Source organism: Eretmochelys imbricata, chromosome 8 (assembly GCF_965152235.1).
Source record: "Eretmochelys imbricata isolate rEreImb1 chromosome 8, rEreImb1.hap1, whole genome shotgun sequence".
NCBI lineage: Eukaryota > Metazoa > Chordata > Testudines > Cheloniidae > Eretmochelys > Eretmochelys imbricata.
Genome location: NC_135579.1, coordinates 9,855,691 through 9,871,020, shown reverse-complemented (window position 1 = coordinate 9,871,020; position 15,330 = coordinate 9,855,691). Strand labels below are relative to the sequence as shown.

The following is a 15,330-nucleotide window of genomic DNA, read 5'->3' as shown; positions in this document are numbered from 1 at the left end:
AATTTGGCTCTTACTGCTTAAATTCAAGTTGCTGGGTGCAATTTAGACAGCAAATGCTAATTTGGTTTCTCAGCTACATCAGCTTCCTGGCTAAAACTTGAGTCTTCCTTTGAAAGTTACATCAAAACCTGTGCTACATTTACTACTGAAATTCTCTATTGGGATGACTTATATCTGGAATCGGATACATGGTTATAAGCTGCAATATCCAGATCTCGGCAGCTGCTGTAGCTGGTTCTCAGATTCTCGTTTTGCTGAACACTATTTGCAAGGGATTGTATTTTTTTAAATGTTTGGCTGAGGTCACAGCTGGTTTGGGAACAGTTTCTGAACGTCAGAAGGTGTGAACACATTTATATTGACTGCTGCAGTTGAAAGAAAGTATGGCCCAGTGGTTAGGGCACTAGCCTTGGCTGTGGGAGACCTGGGTTCCATTCCATGTTCTGCCAGAGACCTCCTGTGTGATCTCAGGAAAGTCAATTAGGCACAAAGACTGAGTTTATCCTCAGTCATACAGGGATAGTAGAACTGTCCTGTCACACAAGGGTGTTGAGAGCACAAATACATTAAATATTGAGAGTAACTCAGATGCAACAGTAATGAGGGCCAGATATATATGATAGAAGCAAACAATGAGGTAGACCTAGACAGCCCATTCAGGATACGTTGAGGGGGCAGGTCCGAGACAAAGATGTAGATCTGGCATTGTAACCCTCCCCTGACAAACCACACATCCTCATTAACAAAAAGGTACTCTGCATATCAGCAGAGGACTAAAGGCTGCTTCCCGAACAGACATCCTGAAGTGCTGCTGTTTCCCTGAAGCCTCTTCCTGGAAAGTTTTCTACATAGTTTGAGACACAGAAGTACATGGATCCTCCATGTGGAAGGCAGATGAAAACACTGTGCTGTTAGATGAGCAGCTGCCAACGGCACATGGGACAGAGGAAGCTACATTCAGCTTCCTTTGATTTCTCTGGTTTGTTTAAGAGAGAGAATTTGCCTTATTGCCCCGCTCTCCAAATGATGTCCAACCAGCACTAGCAGCTGGGAATGAAGACCAGCTCCCGCATTTAAATGCTTTCCCCAGGGGAAAATACTGCAGCAGCACTGCAGGTGAAATGCTTCCATACGGGTGACCCTGGCACAAACCAAACAGACACATGGTAACATCTCCGTGTGGAGAAACAAGGAGAGGAACAGCCAGAGAAAAGGAGGGAGAGAAGAAACAGGTGGACATGAAATAAAAAGTGCGGAGGCATCAACTCCACTCCCCAAAAATATTCCTTCCCAAACTTTATATTGTAGAATGGCTAACTGTGTCTGTTGGCAAACAGCTGAGAGCGCGTGCAACAAACCACATCAGACTGTGACTGCAAAACCCACACTATAGTTTTTAAGGTGCTACGAGTTTTCGTTCCTTGTCCATCTCCCATCTGACGATACTGGCCTCTAATCCTTCCTAAGGGATTGGGGGGAACCCCAGTTTGGGTCCTGTTAAAACTGAACAGCCACAGCAGAGGGATATTAAGGAGGTCTCCTTGGTACTCCATTAGACACAGATGTAAATCAAGAATATCTCCTGTAGCAAGGAGAACACAGACTTCCTTAACACACTGGGCTCGTCCACACTACCGTGCGGGGTCGATCTAAGATACACAACTTCAGCTACGTGAATAACTGAAGTTGACAGCTGGCGCTCTCCTGTCGAGTCTGCTTGCACTTCTCGTTCTGGTGAAGTACTGAAGTCGATGGGAGAGTGTGTTCAGCGGTCAATTTATCACATCTATAGAAGATAAATCGACCCCCACTGGATCGATCGCTGCCCACAGATCCAGCAGGTAGTGTAGACAAGCCCTATGCTGAAGGACTCTCTCTGCCTCATCCACAGCTTTCCTGTATGCCAAAGTTGTTGTTTAACAACAGTTTCCAGCGTTGCCAGAGATGTGCTGGGTAAAAGGGTGCAACCTCTGAAGGCTCCAAAATGCTGCAGAGTTTACGGGAGGTTTTTAATTACATTTTGCAGACCACATTTATTTGTAAAAATTTTTAAAAACCAGGAGAGTCCCCAGCTCTTTCCCCTCATGCCTTGGATTCTCGGACATTTTTCATTCTACACACACACACACACACACACTTACACTTTCTTCATGCAATGAGTGCACAGGGAAGCACTCAAACATAGCATCCTGCACCTAACTGGGAAGGGTTTAATTGTGGAATCAGCTCAATGAGCCCATTCCCAGGGAACCAGTTTATCCTAATGATACTTATTGACAATTACTTGCTCAATTAGGATGGTAATTTCTTGGATGCATGCAGGTAATTAAGCAGCTCTGTTAAGGATCTCTTCCCAGTGACGTGCTGTAGGGGGTCTCTCAGGGGGTCCTGCATTAACGTTCCATCACCAAATGGAATGGAAGATTTTTGGAGTAATATCCCTGCATCTGATGGAGTCACCTCTTCTCTGGGCACTGCCACAGCATCCCTGCCAAAAAAGATTTACCTATCCTTGGAACTCACAAAGACACTTGAAGAGCAACGTTTATTTGAATGGGGAGGTTTTGGTGAAGTCCAGATTGCTCCAGGAATGAGGTATTTTCAGAAGAGTTTCCATGGAGAGGATAATCCCAGCCCCTTTGAGATTCCATGCCCACCCAAGGTTACACAAGCTGGTCACTGTGCAACAAATACAGGACAGGCATTTCCAGAACACGCATCGGATATAATGCTGCACTGCCTCCCTCCCTCCCTGGTTCTGTGGTTTTGTCTAAACAGGAACCAAATCAAGTCCCTTTTTACCGTCCCTCGCTCTTCTCTCTGCAACATACACACCCTAAGGCCAACGCAAAGGCTGAGGGGGACAATTTTTGTGGGAGTCCCATGCTAATGGCACCTCACTGGTCCGGCCCTCGTGAGGCTGACAGAGCTATGTCTCCTTCCAAATATCTGCACTACCCTAGGTGTTGGAACCAGGGGTGCTGGTTTGAAGTAGTAACAACCACCCAAATACATGGTTTCCACCTTCAGCACCTCCACCACAAAAACTGTTCCATCACCACAGTGAACTAGCGCTGGCTCAGCAAAGCAGAGCTGCTCTAATAAACTCTCATCAAGCTCACAGCACCAGAAGCTTCTTCAGAAACCTGGCAGCACTTTAATTCTCTACTTGACTTCGATCTCCACTAGGGGGAAGTGGCTTTGAGCCTTTGTCAGCAGCTGGCCTTTGTTCCCTATAACTCTTTACTGAGCCAGCAGCTTAGACGCGAGCAATGGAAAGCCACTGGAGAGACATTAATTTCAGCTACAACTTGAAGTCTTCTCTTACCTGGGCAATCCACATAATTGGCATGACAACAGCCTGCTGGAAAAGCCAGATTTTCAGGGTTCTACCAAGCCATGTAACTAGAATACACTGGGAAGCAGGCTCTGCTCAGAGGCACACAGGCAGCTTCCAATGAAGCCAAAAGGGGATGTATGTAAGCATCCATGGACAGAACTGGACCCACAATAATCGCATGTTCCTGCAAATTCCTTGGGGCCAGCTTACACACACACACCCCATAAAGGGAGGGAAGAACAAAAACTCACACCACATTACAGCAAGAGGCAGCAGGGAGGAAACCCCAGGTGAGGATTTCCTCAGATTGTTGCATGGCAGGGGGATTTTCCCCCAATCCGTTCTCTGTAATGAGCATCAGTATAAAACAATTCCTCACTCTTTTTTAGTAGATACACCTGAGACATTAACAGTCTTACTCTTCATCATTCATGCTGTCTGAACTTCTTTGGCTAGCTATGCAAAGAGAAAGAGACAAAGAATGATCTCCTTTCTAGAGCCATCACAGGCTCTATGGGAGGAATAGAACTGTTCATTATGTTCTGTAGAATGGTTAGAAAAAGGAGATCAGGGAAAAGGAGATCATTCTCTGTGCATTGCTGTCAGTGTTGAAGAGTAATTTCTATTCTATTGGTTTCAATATAAAATTAAGTTAAATTCTATAAGACATTTCCATAACAATATCAACTTGGATATAGAAACAGACTAGTCAGTTTCATCTTTGTTTATAATCGGTTTCACTTTCTTTAAGTTAATGCAGTTTCTTGTATTAACATTATTCTGGGCTTTCAAAAGGGAGCAGGGTGATGTTTAAATAAGTCACATGGGGATGAAGCTGTTTGGGTTTTATTTTATTTAGATCATGCAAACATCTCTATTCCTATTGGACTTTTCTAGGCCTCTGTCCACTTGGGTTTGAACTAGTTTGACTGCATACATCTTTGAAAGAGTACAGAAAGGGCTCTTACTTCAACTATTTGTTCCACCACAGAGCTTTAAAGCAAAGGCAGTGGTTGGGTTCTATTAGTAAGACACTAGCCTCTGTTCAGTTCCCGTGAGCCAGCGTTTGGCTAGAGGAGACATACAATCTGAACCTCTTGATGTTTACCATAAGACAGACAGACCAGTCTTGGCAATGTGTAAGCTATATCTCTTCGCATGAGACGCAAGCTCCTAGAGATTCAGGAGAGAGAACATTTCCCAATACACATTATTTTGGAGCCATCCAAGGCTCTTTTATGTCCCCCATTAACATTGTATCTGAGCACTCACAATCTTTAACATATTGATCCTTGTAACACCCCTGTGAAGTAGCGAAGTGCTATTTTCCCCATTTTACAGATGGGGAACTGAGGCAAGAGACTAGGTGATTTGCCCACGGTCAGGCAGGAAGTCAGTGGCAAAATAAGCACTCAAACCCTTGTTTCCCCAAGTCCTAAGGGATTGGACAAAGCTAGTGGCCATCTCACTTGCATCAAGAACATCACCACCTGAAGACAGATTCTTAAAGGGCTTCTTGCTGCTCCCTCTAGTCTCGCATTTTCAAATAAAGACAATCTAAAACACACGCTGTAGTATTTCCCAGCACTCTCTCGTGCTCATTTTTCACTCCATCCTGTGGAGATGAACTGCATATGCCTTGTCCAATTTCAAAATCATTCAGAAAAGGAAGATGGTTGAAACTAAGGCTATGTCTACACTGCAGCTTATGCCAGCATAATTTATATCGCTCAGGGGTGTGAATAAACCACCCCTCTGAGAGACAGAAGTTATACTAACGTAAATGCCGGTGTGCACGGTGCTTCTCCCACCGACAAAGTTATGGGCACTCGTGGGGGCTGGAGGAGTTAAGCAGACAGAAGAGCTCTCTCCCATCAGCTTAGAGTGGCTACATCGGAGAGCTTACAGCGGCTGTAAACTCTCTAGTGTAGCCGTGCCTTATGTCTACCATTTTTAAACAAGTAGCAACAACAATTGAAACCAAACCTGTCAGAGATCCCAAAACCCCTCCTGGAATTCAATGACCCACTTCCCACCAGCTGCTCTTTGCTATAAATACAAATGTAGGCATTGGACACCTTCACTATCTTCCACACAGACACAGGAGAAAAGTAAAAATACCCGCTCCTAAGCATCATGTGTTACCTACAGACTATACTAGTCTACTGCACCCGGTCAATGATTCTTTCCCCTGCTGCCAAATAGTTTTGCTTTCCTTGTATTCAGTAACTTCCTCTCTACTCTTGATAGTCCCCTGCCTATTTCCCACTCCACACAACCACCGCTATCAATCTGTGACTCTCTTCTCTTTACAAATAGCTCCCCAAAACAGGACTTTAGAACCAAAATTCAATCATATTTGTAATTCTTATTTTGTATTGGCAGGTTCCATATAAAATAACCCTCTCTTCCACCCATCTCAGCTTACTAGTATTCTTTATTATCTGTATAGAATCAACAGGGTACTAAGTGCTTTACACACTGGTATAAAGGAGCCCAAATCTGCTCCCCCACCAGATTAACACTGGCATTACTCCTTTTGAGATGCACATGATTTGTACCAGTGTGAGAGCAGAATCAGACCCAATGTTCTTCCCCCAAAGAGCTTCAAGTCTAGACAGAACACAAAGGAAGGAAGTAGGAACTAGAAGTGGCTATGCGAGCTCTAATTTTAGCTGTAAATTTGCATTCTACTCAAAGCTTCACACAACCCAAATGACTACCCATAAGAACTAAAAACTAATCACCATAGGAGTTTTCTATTGGGACCTGAAGAACCATCATCCCACTTATGCTTGTTTTAGCGTATCTTGACCTTCACTAGACTGACCCGACAAGTTAGCACGGCTTCTTGGAAGGCAAATGCCTAGTCTTATAATATGCAGTGGTGTTGTAATCATGTCGGTTCCAGGATATTAGAGAGATAAGGTGGGTCAGGTAATATCTTTTACTGGATCCACTTCTGTTGGTCAGAGAGACAAGCATGTAAACTCATAAGCTTGTCTCTCTGACCAACAGAAGTGGGTCCAGTAAAAGATATTACCTCACTCACCTTGTCTCTCTCGTCTTATAACAGGAACATGAAATGAAGACTAAATGTAACATGACTTATGTGTGGGGAAAAAGCAGTAAAGTGCCTCAAAACAATACAGAAAAGAAAGGTAGCACGCGTCACGCTCTACCCTTCATTTTGTGTAGCCTGCAGGCATCAGTTACACTGATGGTTCCTCAGTCTGCGATTTAAGCCATGAAGGCTTTTCCCCTTCAGTTTCCAGGAGTCATTGAGCCCAGCTTACCTGCACGTTCTCTTCCGTGACCTCTATTTCAGCTGTATAGATGTAATCAATCAGCTTACTCAGTGTTTGCCCATCGACGTCTTTTATTTCAATCTTCTTTGCTTTACTTTCAGTCATGTCTCCTGAAATTCAGTTCAAACTGGCATTCAATATTTGTTTGCTTTTCTCCTCCCCTCCACCTCAATGCCCCATATGCCCAGTGGAAACTCTCCCTCCACCCCCAATTAAAACACAATGGAAAGCCCTGAACCCAGTCGCTATCCCTGCAGGTCCAGGATGACTGGCAGAAGTCCATTAGTGCCATCTTCTAAACATCAGAGAGCGATATCAGGAGGCAACAAGAGAGACTTCCCTTCACACAGCGTGTGTGTGCACTGTTTCACAGCCCAAGAACTACAACGGGGAAGAGGTACCCCAAGAACAGCATGCCCAGAACCGGGTGGTCTTCTAGCAGCCTCTTCTCCTGAGGCTTCCAGCATAGTTCCGCAGACTGAAGAGATTGGCCTGGTTCAAAATACATTTCCCCATGAGCTGGGTGCTTGGATGAAGACAACCTCCTGAGATTCACCCAAGCTCAAATGTATATGAGAAAACAACAATAAGACACAATTAATTACTCTCATAGATGGATAAGCACAGAAGATGACAAAGAAGTTGTCCTTTGATAAGCTATAAGAACTAATTATGGGTGAATCTCCGGAGGGCCTCTTCGCACAAACTAGGAAACTATGAAAATCTCTGCAGAAATCACCACTCCGTTGCTAGCATTTTTTTTTTTTTTGGCCAATGGGGCAGTCCTATCCAGAGGGATAGGCCAAAGGAAATCTAAGGTTAACTTTTTTTTTTTTTTTAAATATAAAAAGTGGCAAACAAGAGACTCCACTGGAGGTAAACCAAACCTGTGTCTGCTCAACAGCCTACGCATGCATATCCCGGTGTAGCTGACTTTGAGCTTAATTAGAAATGGAGGTAGGAAGGAGGTATATTTCAGTAACAAAAGAAAGCTGTGGGTGTTGCAAGAAAGGATCCCTGAGGCCACCTTTAACGATCAGTTGCAGAAAGTGACATTACACCTCCAGGTTTTCTCAAAATGCTGATAAGCCAGGGAAGAAAAACAAATTCCAGCAGCAGAAGTAAAACAATAGAAGAAAACAATTAAGTTAGACAAAGAAGAAATTGAACAACTGTCAAATCTTTTACTGGGATAAGAATAATCACAACACTGAGAAATTCGGTCACTCAGTGCTGCTGTGGGATTAAGAGGAGTAGTTCTACACTCATCCTCTGTGAAAAACAGTTACAGGCTGCATGTATGTAAAGGAAATGTTCAAGTCATCTTTGACATGACATGATAGAGCTCCACATGCTAAGAGCACAGCATATGACCTGGGGTGAGACAGACACACAAAGGCAAAAAAGTTTCAACAAAATCCTGACACTGGGAACACCACCTAGCTCTGGCCTTCTTCACACAAGTGACATGAACTACACTGTGGAAACTGCAGCAGACATTATATGCACAGAGACCATGAAACAATACCTCCTCCCACCCCACTCTCCTGCTGGTAATAGCTTATCTAAAGTGATCACTCTCCTTATAATGTGTATGATAATCAAGTTGGGCCATTTCCAGCCCACCATGATTTTCATACACATTGTAAGGAGAGTGGTCACTTTGGATAAGCTATTACCAGCAGGAGAGTGAGTTTGTGTGTGTGGTTTTTGGAAAAAAAAAAGGGGGGGGCTGAGAAAACCTGGATTTGTGCTGGAAATGGCCCACCTTGATTATCATACACATTGTAAAGAGAGTGGTCACTTTGGATGGGCTATTACCAGCAGGAGAGTGAGTGTGTGTGTGGGGGGGGGGAGGGTGAGAAAACCTGGATTTGTGCTGGAAATGGCCCACCTTGATTATCATACACATTGTAAGGAGAGTGATCACTTTAGATAAGCTATTACCAGCAGGAGAGTGGGGTGGGAGGACGTATTGTTTCATGGTCTCTGTGTATATAATGTCTTCTGCAGTTTCTACAGTATGCATCCGATGAAGTGAGCTGTAGCTCACGAAAGCTTATGCTCAAATAAATTGGTTAGTCTCTAAGGTGCCACAAGTTCTCCTTTTCTTTTTGCGAATACAGACTAACATGGCTGTTACTCTGAAACATGAACTACACTGTGTGTGAGTAAGATGAGCAGGACCTGGTCCCTAAGTAAAACCAATAAAGTCTTGCGTTGAACTGAATGAATTAAAAAACGCAATGATAAAGATCACGTAAAGGAACCTGGGACATCTTTACAAGCAAAAGACCCACATCTGTGAAGTCAAATCAAATCCCTGGTGGTATTTAAAGCAAGTGGGATTTTTAAAAAAAAAAAAAAAAAAAAAAAGAGAAGAATTCTCACCACTTGAAGGAAGCATCCTGAACAAAGGATATTACAGAATGGTCCATAAAAGTCTCCCGGGTGCTACGGTAACACCCTGTACCTGTGCTTCAGAGCAAGCAAAAGACTCAGCACAGACACTGATATGTTTATTGAAAAAAAGAGGGGTAGAGGACAGAGTCAGAAGAACTTATGCAGAGATCAATACACAAATAGCTCAGAGAGACTGATCTGAGATCATCATCTCCCTTTGTGGCACTCATAAGACACAGCCAACAAAAAATACATACTGTGTGGGCTCACACGCCCACCCACAAGCTGCTAACGCTGCAGTTTGCATTCTGCTAGATCTCTAGATCGTTATGCTCAGCTCCATAGCCCAGGCAAGTAGAGCTGCAGCGATACCATCTACCCCCTCCACACTCCAGCAGGTCACTCCAACCTGTTCCACTGGTCAGAAGGCACGACTTTTCACGTGCCTGTTACTCTTCCCAGCCAGGAAACATCTGGACACTATGAGCTGAAAGGGAATGGGGAGCAGGGGAGTGAAGTTAGCAGGATAATAGGAGTGGGTGATAAATGCTTCCATCCAAGCCGAAGCACGCATATTCAGTACAAATATAGCATCTCCTAAGGCATCTTTGGAGGTGTCGGAATGACTGGATGAATTAATTCAACTCATCCCATACACCCTTTCAAAAAAAAAAAAAAAATCCTAAAGTCTTTGACAAACCAGAATCGAGCCTTGCTTGCTTCAGATCTTAATTTAAAGCACTGTTATTAATTATTTGTATTAGCACTATATCGACAGACAACAACTGATAACAGGGCCCCACTGTGCTAGGCACTGTGCACATTAGCCAAGCCCTGCTCCAAAGAATCGAAATAGACAAGACAGACAAAGGTAGGAAGGAAAGTGACTTGCCTATGGTCATGCAACAGGTCAGTGTCAAAGCCAGGAGAGCTGGGTTGTGTTCCTGACTCCCAGTCCTGTGCTCTACCTACTGGATCATGCTGCCTTTTGCTGCTGAGAAGACTTTGCAACCACTACTCCCACATCTGCAAGCACTTCTTACGTATACCTTGCACACCCCCTCAATACACATGACTGTCTGTCCTATATACTGCAATGCCATTGCTCTTTCTAGCCTGCATTAACTCAGTGGGGGAGTCAGTTCTTCTCTCCCATCTTTGATATCGCCTTGTTCACGGAGCACTGCAGGCCACCCTGCGCCGTATTTCTTGTGCTCCACATGGACACTGTCTGGTTCATAGCTCTAGCTCTTTTTTGTGGGGGGGGTTTTAAACCAAGGATCTGTTCAAACTGCCTGTGAGGAGAATACACATGTGGCAGAAAACACAACAGCAGCCATTTCACACACAAAAAGAGGAGAGCAGATTCTGAAGCGATGCCGAAGATCTGAAGAGAAGATCTGGATTGCTGCTGACTGCTTCTGTGCTTCCAAAACCCCAACACACACAATCTGTTCTGCAGTAACGGCCTCAAACATTCCAATCACATCACTGGTTTCAGAGTAACAGCCGTGTTAGTCTGTATTCGCAAAAAGAAAAAGAGTACTTGTGGCACCTTAGAGACTAACCAATTTATTTGAGCATAAGCTTTCGTGAGCTATAGCTCACTTCATCGGATGCATACTGTGGAAAGTGTAGAAGATCTTTTTATATACACACAAAGCATGAAAAAATACCTCCTCCCACCCCACTCTCCTGCTGGTAATAGCTTATCTAAAGTGATCACTCTCCTTTTTTCATGCTTTGTGTGTATATAAAAAGATCTTCTACACTTTCCAAAGTATGCATCCGATGAAGTGAGCTGTAGCTCACGAAAGCTTATGCTCAAATAAATTGGTTAGTCTCTAAGGTGCCACAAGTACTCCTTTTCTTTTTGCAATCACATCACTGCAGCTGTTGCAGTCATTATTGGAGTGGATCTGGTTTTGTTTTATTTCAAAATGTTGTACATTATAATTACCATCCTTGCAGAACAAAACAAAACCATCAAGCCTCCATGGGAAGTGCTTTTAAAAAATAATGAAGGGAAAGCAATCAGTTTAGGAACACTGCTCCAAATCCAGCTCTGGAGTTCACAGGGGTAAGTCTCATGACCTTCAGTGGGCGATGTGCCTGCTTATTCCAGAGCTTCAAAGTCTTGGTTTTAAACAAATACATAACTAGAAGAGATCAGCTGGCTAAAGGCACTGGCATAGGGAGTCCTTCATCTCAAGGTTACTGGTTCAAATCCAGTAGAAGTCTACACTGATTGAGAGTTGCTGACCAGCAGTGGGATGATCACACATAGGGAATGAATTGTTGGTCTCTGTTTGGTTCCTGCTTGTCTGCCCACAGTCTTCTTTTCTACCAGCTAACCCAATGAGCACCTTCCTCATGGGCATGGCCATAGGGATTTTCCCCCTGGAGTGAAATCTCTGCCCCAGAAGAGGTCCCTTCCAGGCCAAGCAGGACATATACTACTAGGGGCTCTCCCAAACAGCTTGCTACTGCTGCTGCTCATGCTGTGCGGGTCCTGTGGATAAACACAAGAGCTCAGTTTCCCCACTGTTGTCAAGTTTCATCTCTGAGCAGCAACAAAAAAAAAAATGAAGAATAGTCAGCTTATTTTGGTAAAGGATCACTCTCCACAAAGTGAAACAATGCTGAGGTACAGAGAAGTACTTCTGACCTTGCAATAGGGAGACCCAGAACTTGTTCCCAGAATATGGGAACAGCCAGCCCTAAACAGAGAGGAGAGGAGATAGTGACCTAGCGCTCAACTTGTTTTACAACCAGAGCAGCAGCAAACAGTAATCGTTAGAACTATAGCCAAAGGTAGTTTACAAAAAAAAAAGTCACACGATTGTGGTTAGATGGTTACTATTTAACTTTCAGATCCGAGCATTACTGGGCCTCACAGAATTCCAGAATTGGAACAGCAACAAAGTCTACCTGCCCAGTTAATCATGGTGGCTGGTTTCAGGCAGACATGACCTCTAAGGATCAGAGGCTTCTCCAGGGCTGTGCTCTTGTTGGCTGGTGTAATAACTACCACAAACAGTAACAAATACTCTCACAGAGCACGCCTTCCTGCTTTGCTCCTTACACATAGTGGCATTATTATTACTGCTAACATCCAATCCCAAGATACTGTCTCAGCTCTCTAGATTCTTAGTAGCTTAGATTTGTCAGCCTTACGAAGAAAAAACTTCCTGGCAAACGTAAAGTACCTACCAACGCACTCCTGCTTATACAGACATACATCCCACAACGTCAACCATCAATTTATTTTTTAAGTGAATGCACCTTCTACTTCCCATATGCCAAAAGCCACCGATACATGCAATCCCGGCAGAACACCAAGCCCAGCACATGAACTCACAGTTGCATCCCCCCTTTTCCCATTCAGTTAGGACCACATTCTTTCTGGCACAAACACTGCCTGGCTCTGCTATAGCTTTTAAGTCACGACAAAGAAAACACATTTTGCAGATGATGATTAGCAAGGAGTTGAACTCTTCCAATAAAACTGACAGAAACAGGGTCAATCTAAGCCTCTTTAAGGAGGGAGCATCCACATAGAGACACAAAACAGTAGCTCTCCCAGCTCCCAGCTCTCTTTTGACCATCCTCCAACGCTTTGGTGACCACAAATCAAGGAGTATCACAGAACGTTCCCCAAATTGGGTTTCTCACATAATGCATTGGGCTGAAGTTAAGCTATCACAAGAGTCGTTCACGAGACCTTAAAATCCAATCTGTTTTATTACTCGGAATTTTGGTTTGTTGGCTCTTTTTCAGGAAGGGAATGTGAGGGAGGGAACAGTGTGGCCTCCTGGCAGCTGCTCCTTTAAGAAGAGGAGAAAAGAGCAGATGGCCCAGGTGGAGAGGGTAGTCAAAGGTCTCCTATGTACTCAGGACAGCAACAGGAGGAGGGTCAGCAGTTGCAGAGCCCTGCAAAGAGGTAGAGTTGGGCGGGGTGGCAGTACTGATTGAAATTTTTTGAAGGGGGCAGCATTGTTTGGGGGTATAACTGATTTGTTGGAGGCACAGATATGACTGGTCAGGTGGGAGCAAAGATTTGCCAATGGAAATTCAACATGCATGGCCAAGGGGCTTGGGAGCAGAGACGGTACTGCAGTGCAGGTGTCTTCCAGCTGAGCTACCAGGCTGAGTCTTCAGTTGAGTTAGGTGGAAATATTCCATCCCTGTCCTCAGAGACTTGTTCCGCTCTTCTTGACCTTTTTGTCTTAACCTAAGGCCTAATCTTGCCAACGCTGAAGTATGTGTGTAGTTTTGCTTACACAGAATCATAGAACTGGAAGGGACCTCGAGAGGTCTAGTCCAGTCCCCTGAACTCATGGCAGGACTAAGTATTATCTAGACCAGAGGTGGGCAAACTACGGCCCGGGGGCCACATCCAGCCCGGCCCCTGAGCTCCTGGCGAGGGAGGCTCGCCCCCCGGCCCCACACCTATTGTTCCCCCTCCCCCGCAGCCTCAGCTCACTCCACCGCCGGCGCAGTGTTCTGGGCAGCGGGACTGTGAGCTCCTGAGGCAGCGTAGCTGCCAAGCCCGGCCTGACGCGGTGCTCTGTGCTGCACGGTGGCAGCGGCAGCGTGCCCCGGTTCCAGCCGGGCAGCATGTCTGTAGCGCCTCCAGGCAGTGCGGTAAGGGGGCACAGAGCGGGGGGATTGGATAGAGGGCAGGGGAGTGGATAGGGTCGGGCGGGAACAGGGGGTTGAATGGGGACAGGGGTCCGGGGGGCAGTCAGGAAGGAGGGGGGGTTGGATGGGGCAGCAGGGGGCAGTCAGGGAACAGGGAGGAGGGGTGGTTGGATGGGGCAGGGGTCCCGGGGGGGCAGTCAGCGGACAGGGAGCCAGGGGGTGTGGATGGGGCAGGAGTCCCGGGGGTGGGGGGCCAGATAGGAGGTGGGGGCCGGACCACGACCTCCTCCCCTAACCAGCTCTCCATACAATTTCCGAAACGCGATGCGACCCTCAGGCCAGAAAGTTTGCCTGCCCCAATCTAGACCATCCCTGACAGGTGTTTGTCCAACATGCTCTTAAAAATCGCCAGTGATGGACATTCCACAACCTCCTTAGGCAATTTATTCCAGTCCTTAAGCACCTTCACAGTTGGGAATCTTTTCCTAATGTCCAACCTAAACCTCCCTTGCTGCAATTTCAGCCCATTGCTTCTTGTCCTATCCCCAGAGGTTAACGGGAACAATTTTTCACCCTTCTCCTTGTAACAACCTTTTGCGTACTTGAAAACTGTTCTCATGTCCCCTCTAAGTCTCCTCTTCTTCAAACTAAACAAACCCAATTTTTTCAATCTTCCCTCACAGGTCATGTTTTCTAGAGCTTTATCATTTTTGTTACTCTTTGCTGGACTTCCTCCAATTTGTCCACATCCTTCCTGAAATGTGGCACCCAGAACTCGACACAATGCTCCAGTTGAGGCCTAATCAGCGTGGAGTAGAGCAGAAGAATTACTTTTCGTGTTTTGATTACAACAGTCCTGCTAATACATCCCAGAATGATGTTCCCTTTTTTTTTTTTTTTTGGGCAACGGTGTTACACTGTTGACTCATATTTAGCTTGTGGTCCGCTATGACCCCCAGATCCCTTTCTGCAGTAGTCCTTCCTAGGCAGTCATTTCCCATTTTGTGCGTTCGCAACTGACTGTTCCTTCCTAAGTGGAGTACTTTGCATTTGTCCTTATTGAATTTCATCCTCGTTACTTCAGACCATTTCGCCAGTTTGTCCAGATCATTTTGAATTATAATCCTATAATCACGGACGGGGTTTCCAAAGCCAGTGGCAGCACTCAGACCAAGGAGTCAACAAGACTTCTACCATTTGCTTCAGTGGGAGCAGAATTAAACCAATGCTGAACACTTCGGAACACGTCCATCCCTTGTGTTCAAGTGTTTGTAGGACAAGGCCTTTGGATTGTAAGCTCTGAGACAGGGACTTTTGTGGGGGGACGTGTGAGCAATGTAACATGCAACTTTACAGCACTGTATAAATGCTTGATATAAATAAATAAAAAACATGCTTTAACACCCCAAATTCTGGTCTAGAAAAATCAAACATCTCACTTCAAATGCTATCTACCAACCCACATACAATTCCTTCTGTGTCCCACACAGCACAGATCTCCCATGGGAGGGCCACATACGGTGGCATCCAACTTTTACCAAGTGCTGCCAGTGTCCTCAAACCTGCACAAGACAAGGTCCCCTGTCCAAAGGGGATTTAGCCAAGAGATGTTCAAGCACATTCATTGGTATAAGC

At 45.1% G+C, this 15,330-nt stretch overlaps 1 protein-coding gene across 2 annotated transcripts in view; it reads right to left on the bottom strand.

Moving 5' to 3' along the window:
• Positions 1-15,330, bottom strand: part of KLHL3 (kelch like family member 3) — a 54,225-nt gene that overhangs the window by 35,574 nt on the left and 3,321 nt on the right. For both annotated transcript variants that reach the window (XM_077824110.1, XM_077824108.1), the window contains exon 3: positions 6,637-6,758. In XM_077824110.1, coding sequence (XP_077680236.1) covers positions 6,637-6,758 — 122 coding nt within the window. The remainder of the gene's footprint in view (positions 1-6,636; positions 6,759-15,330) is intronic.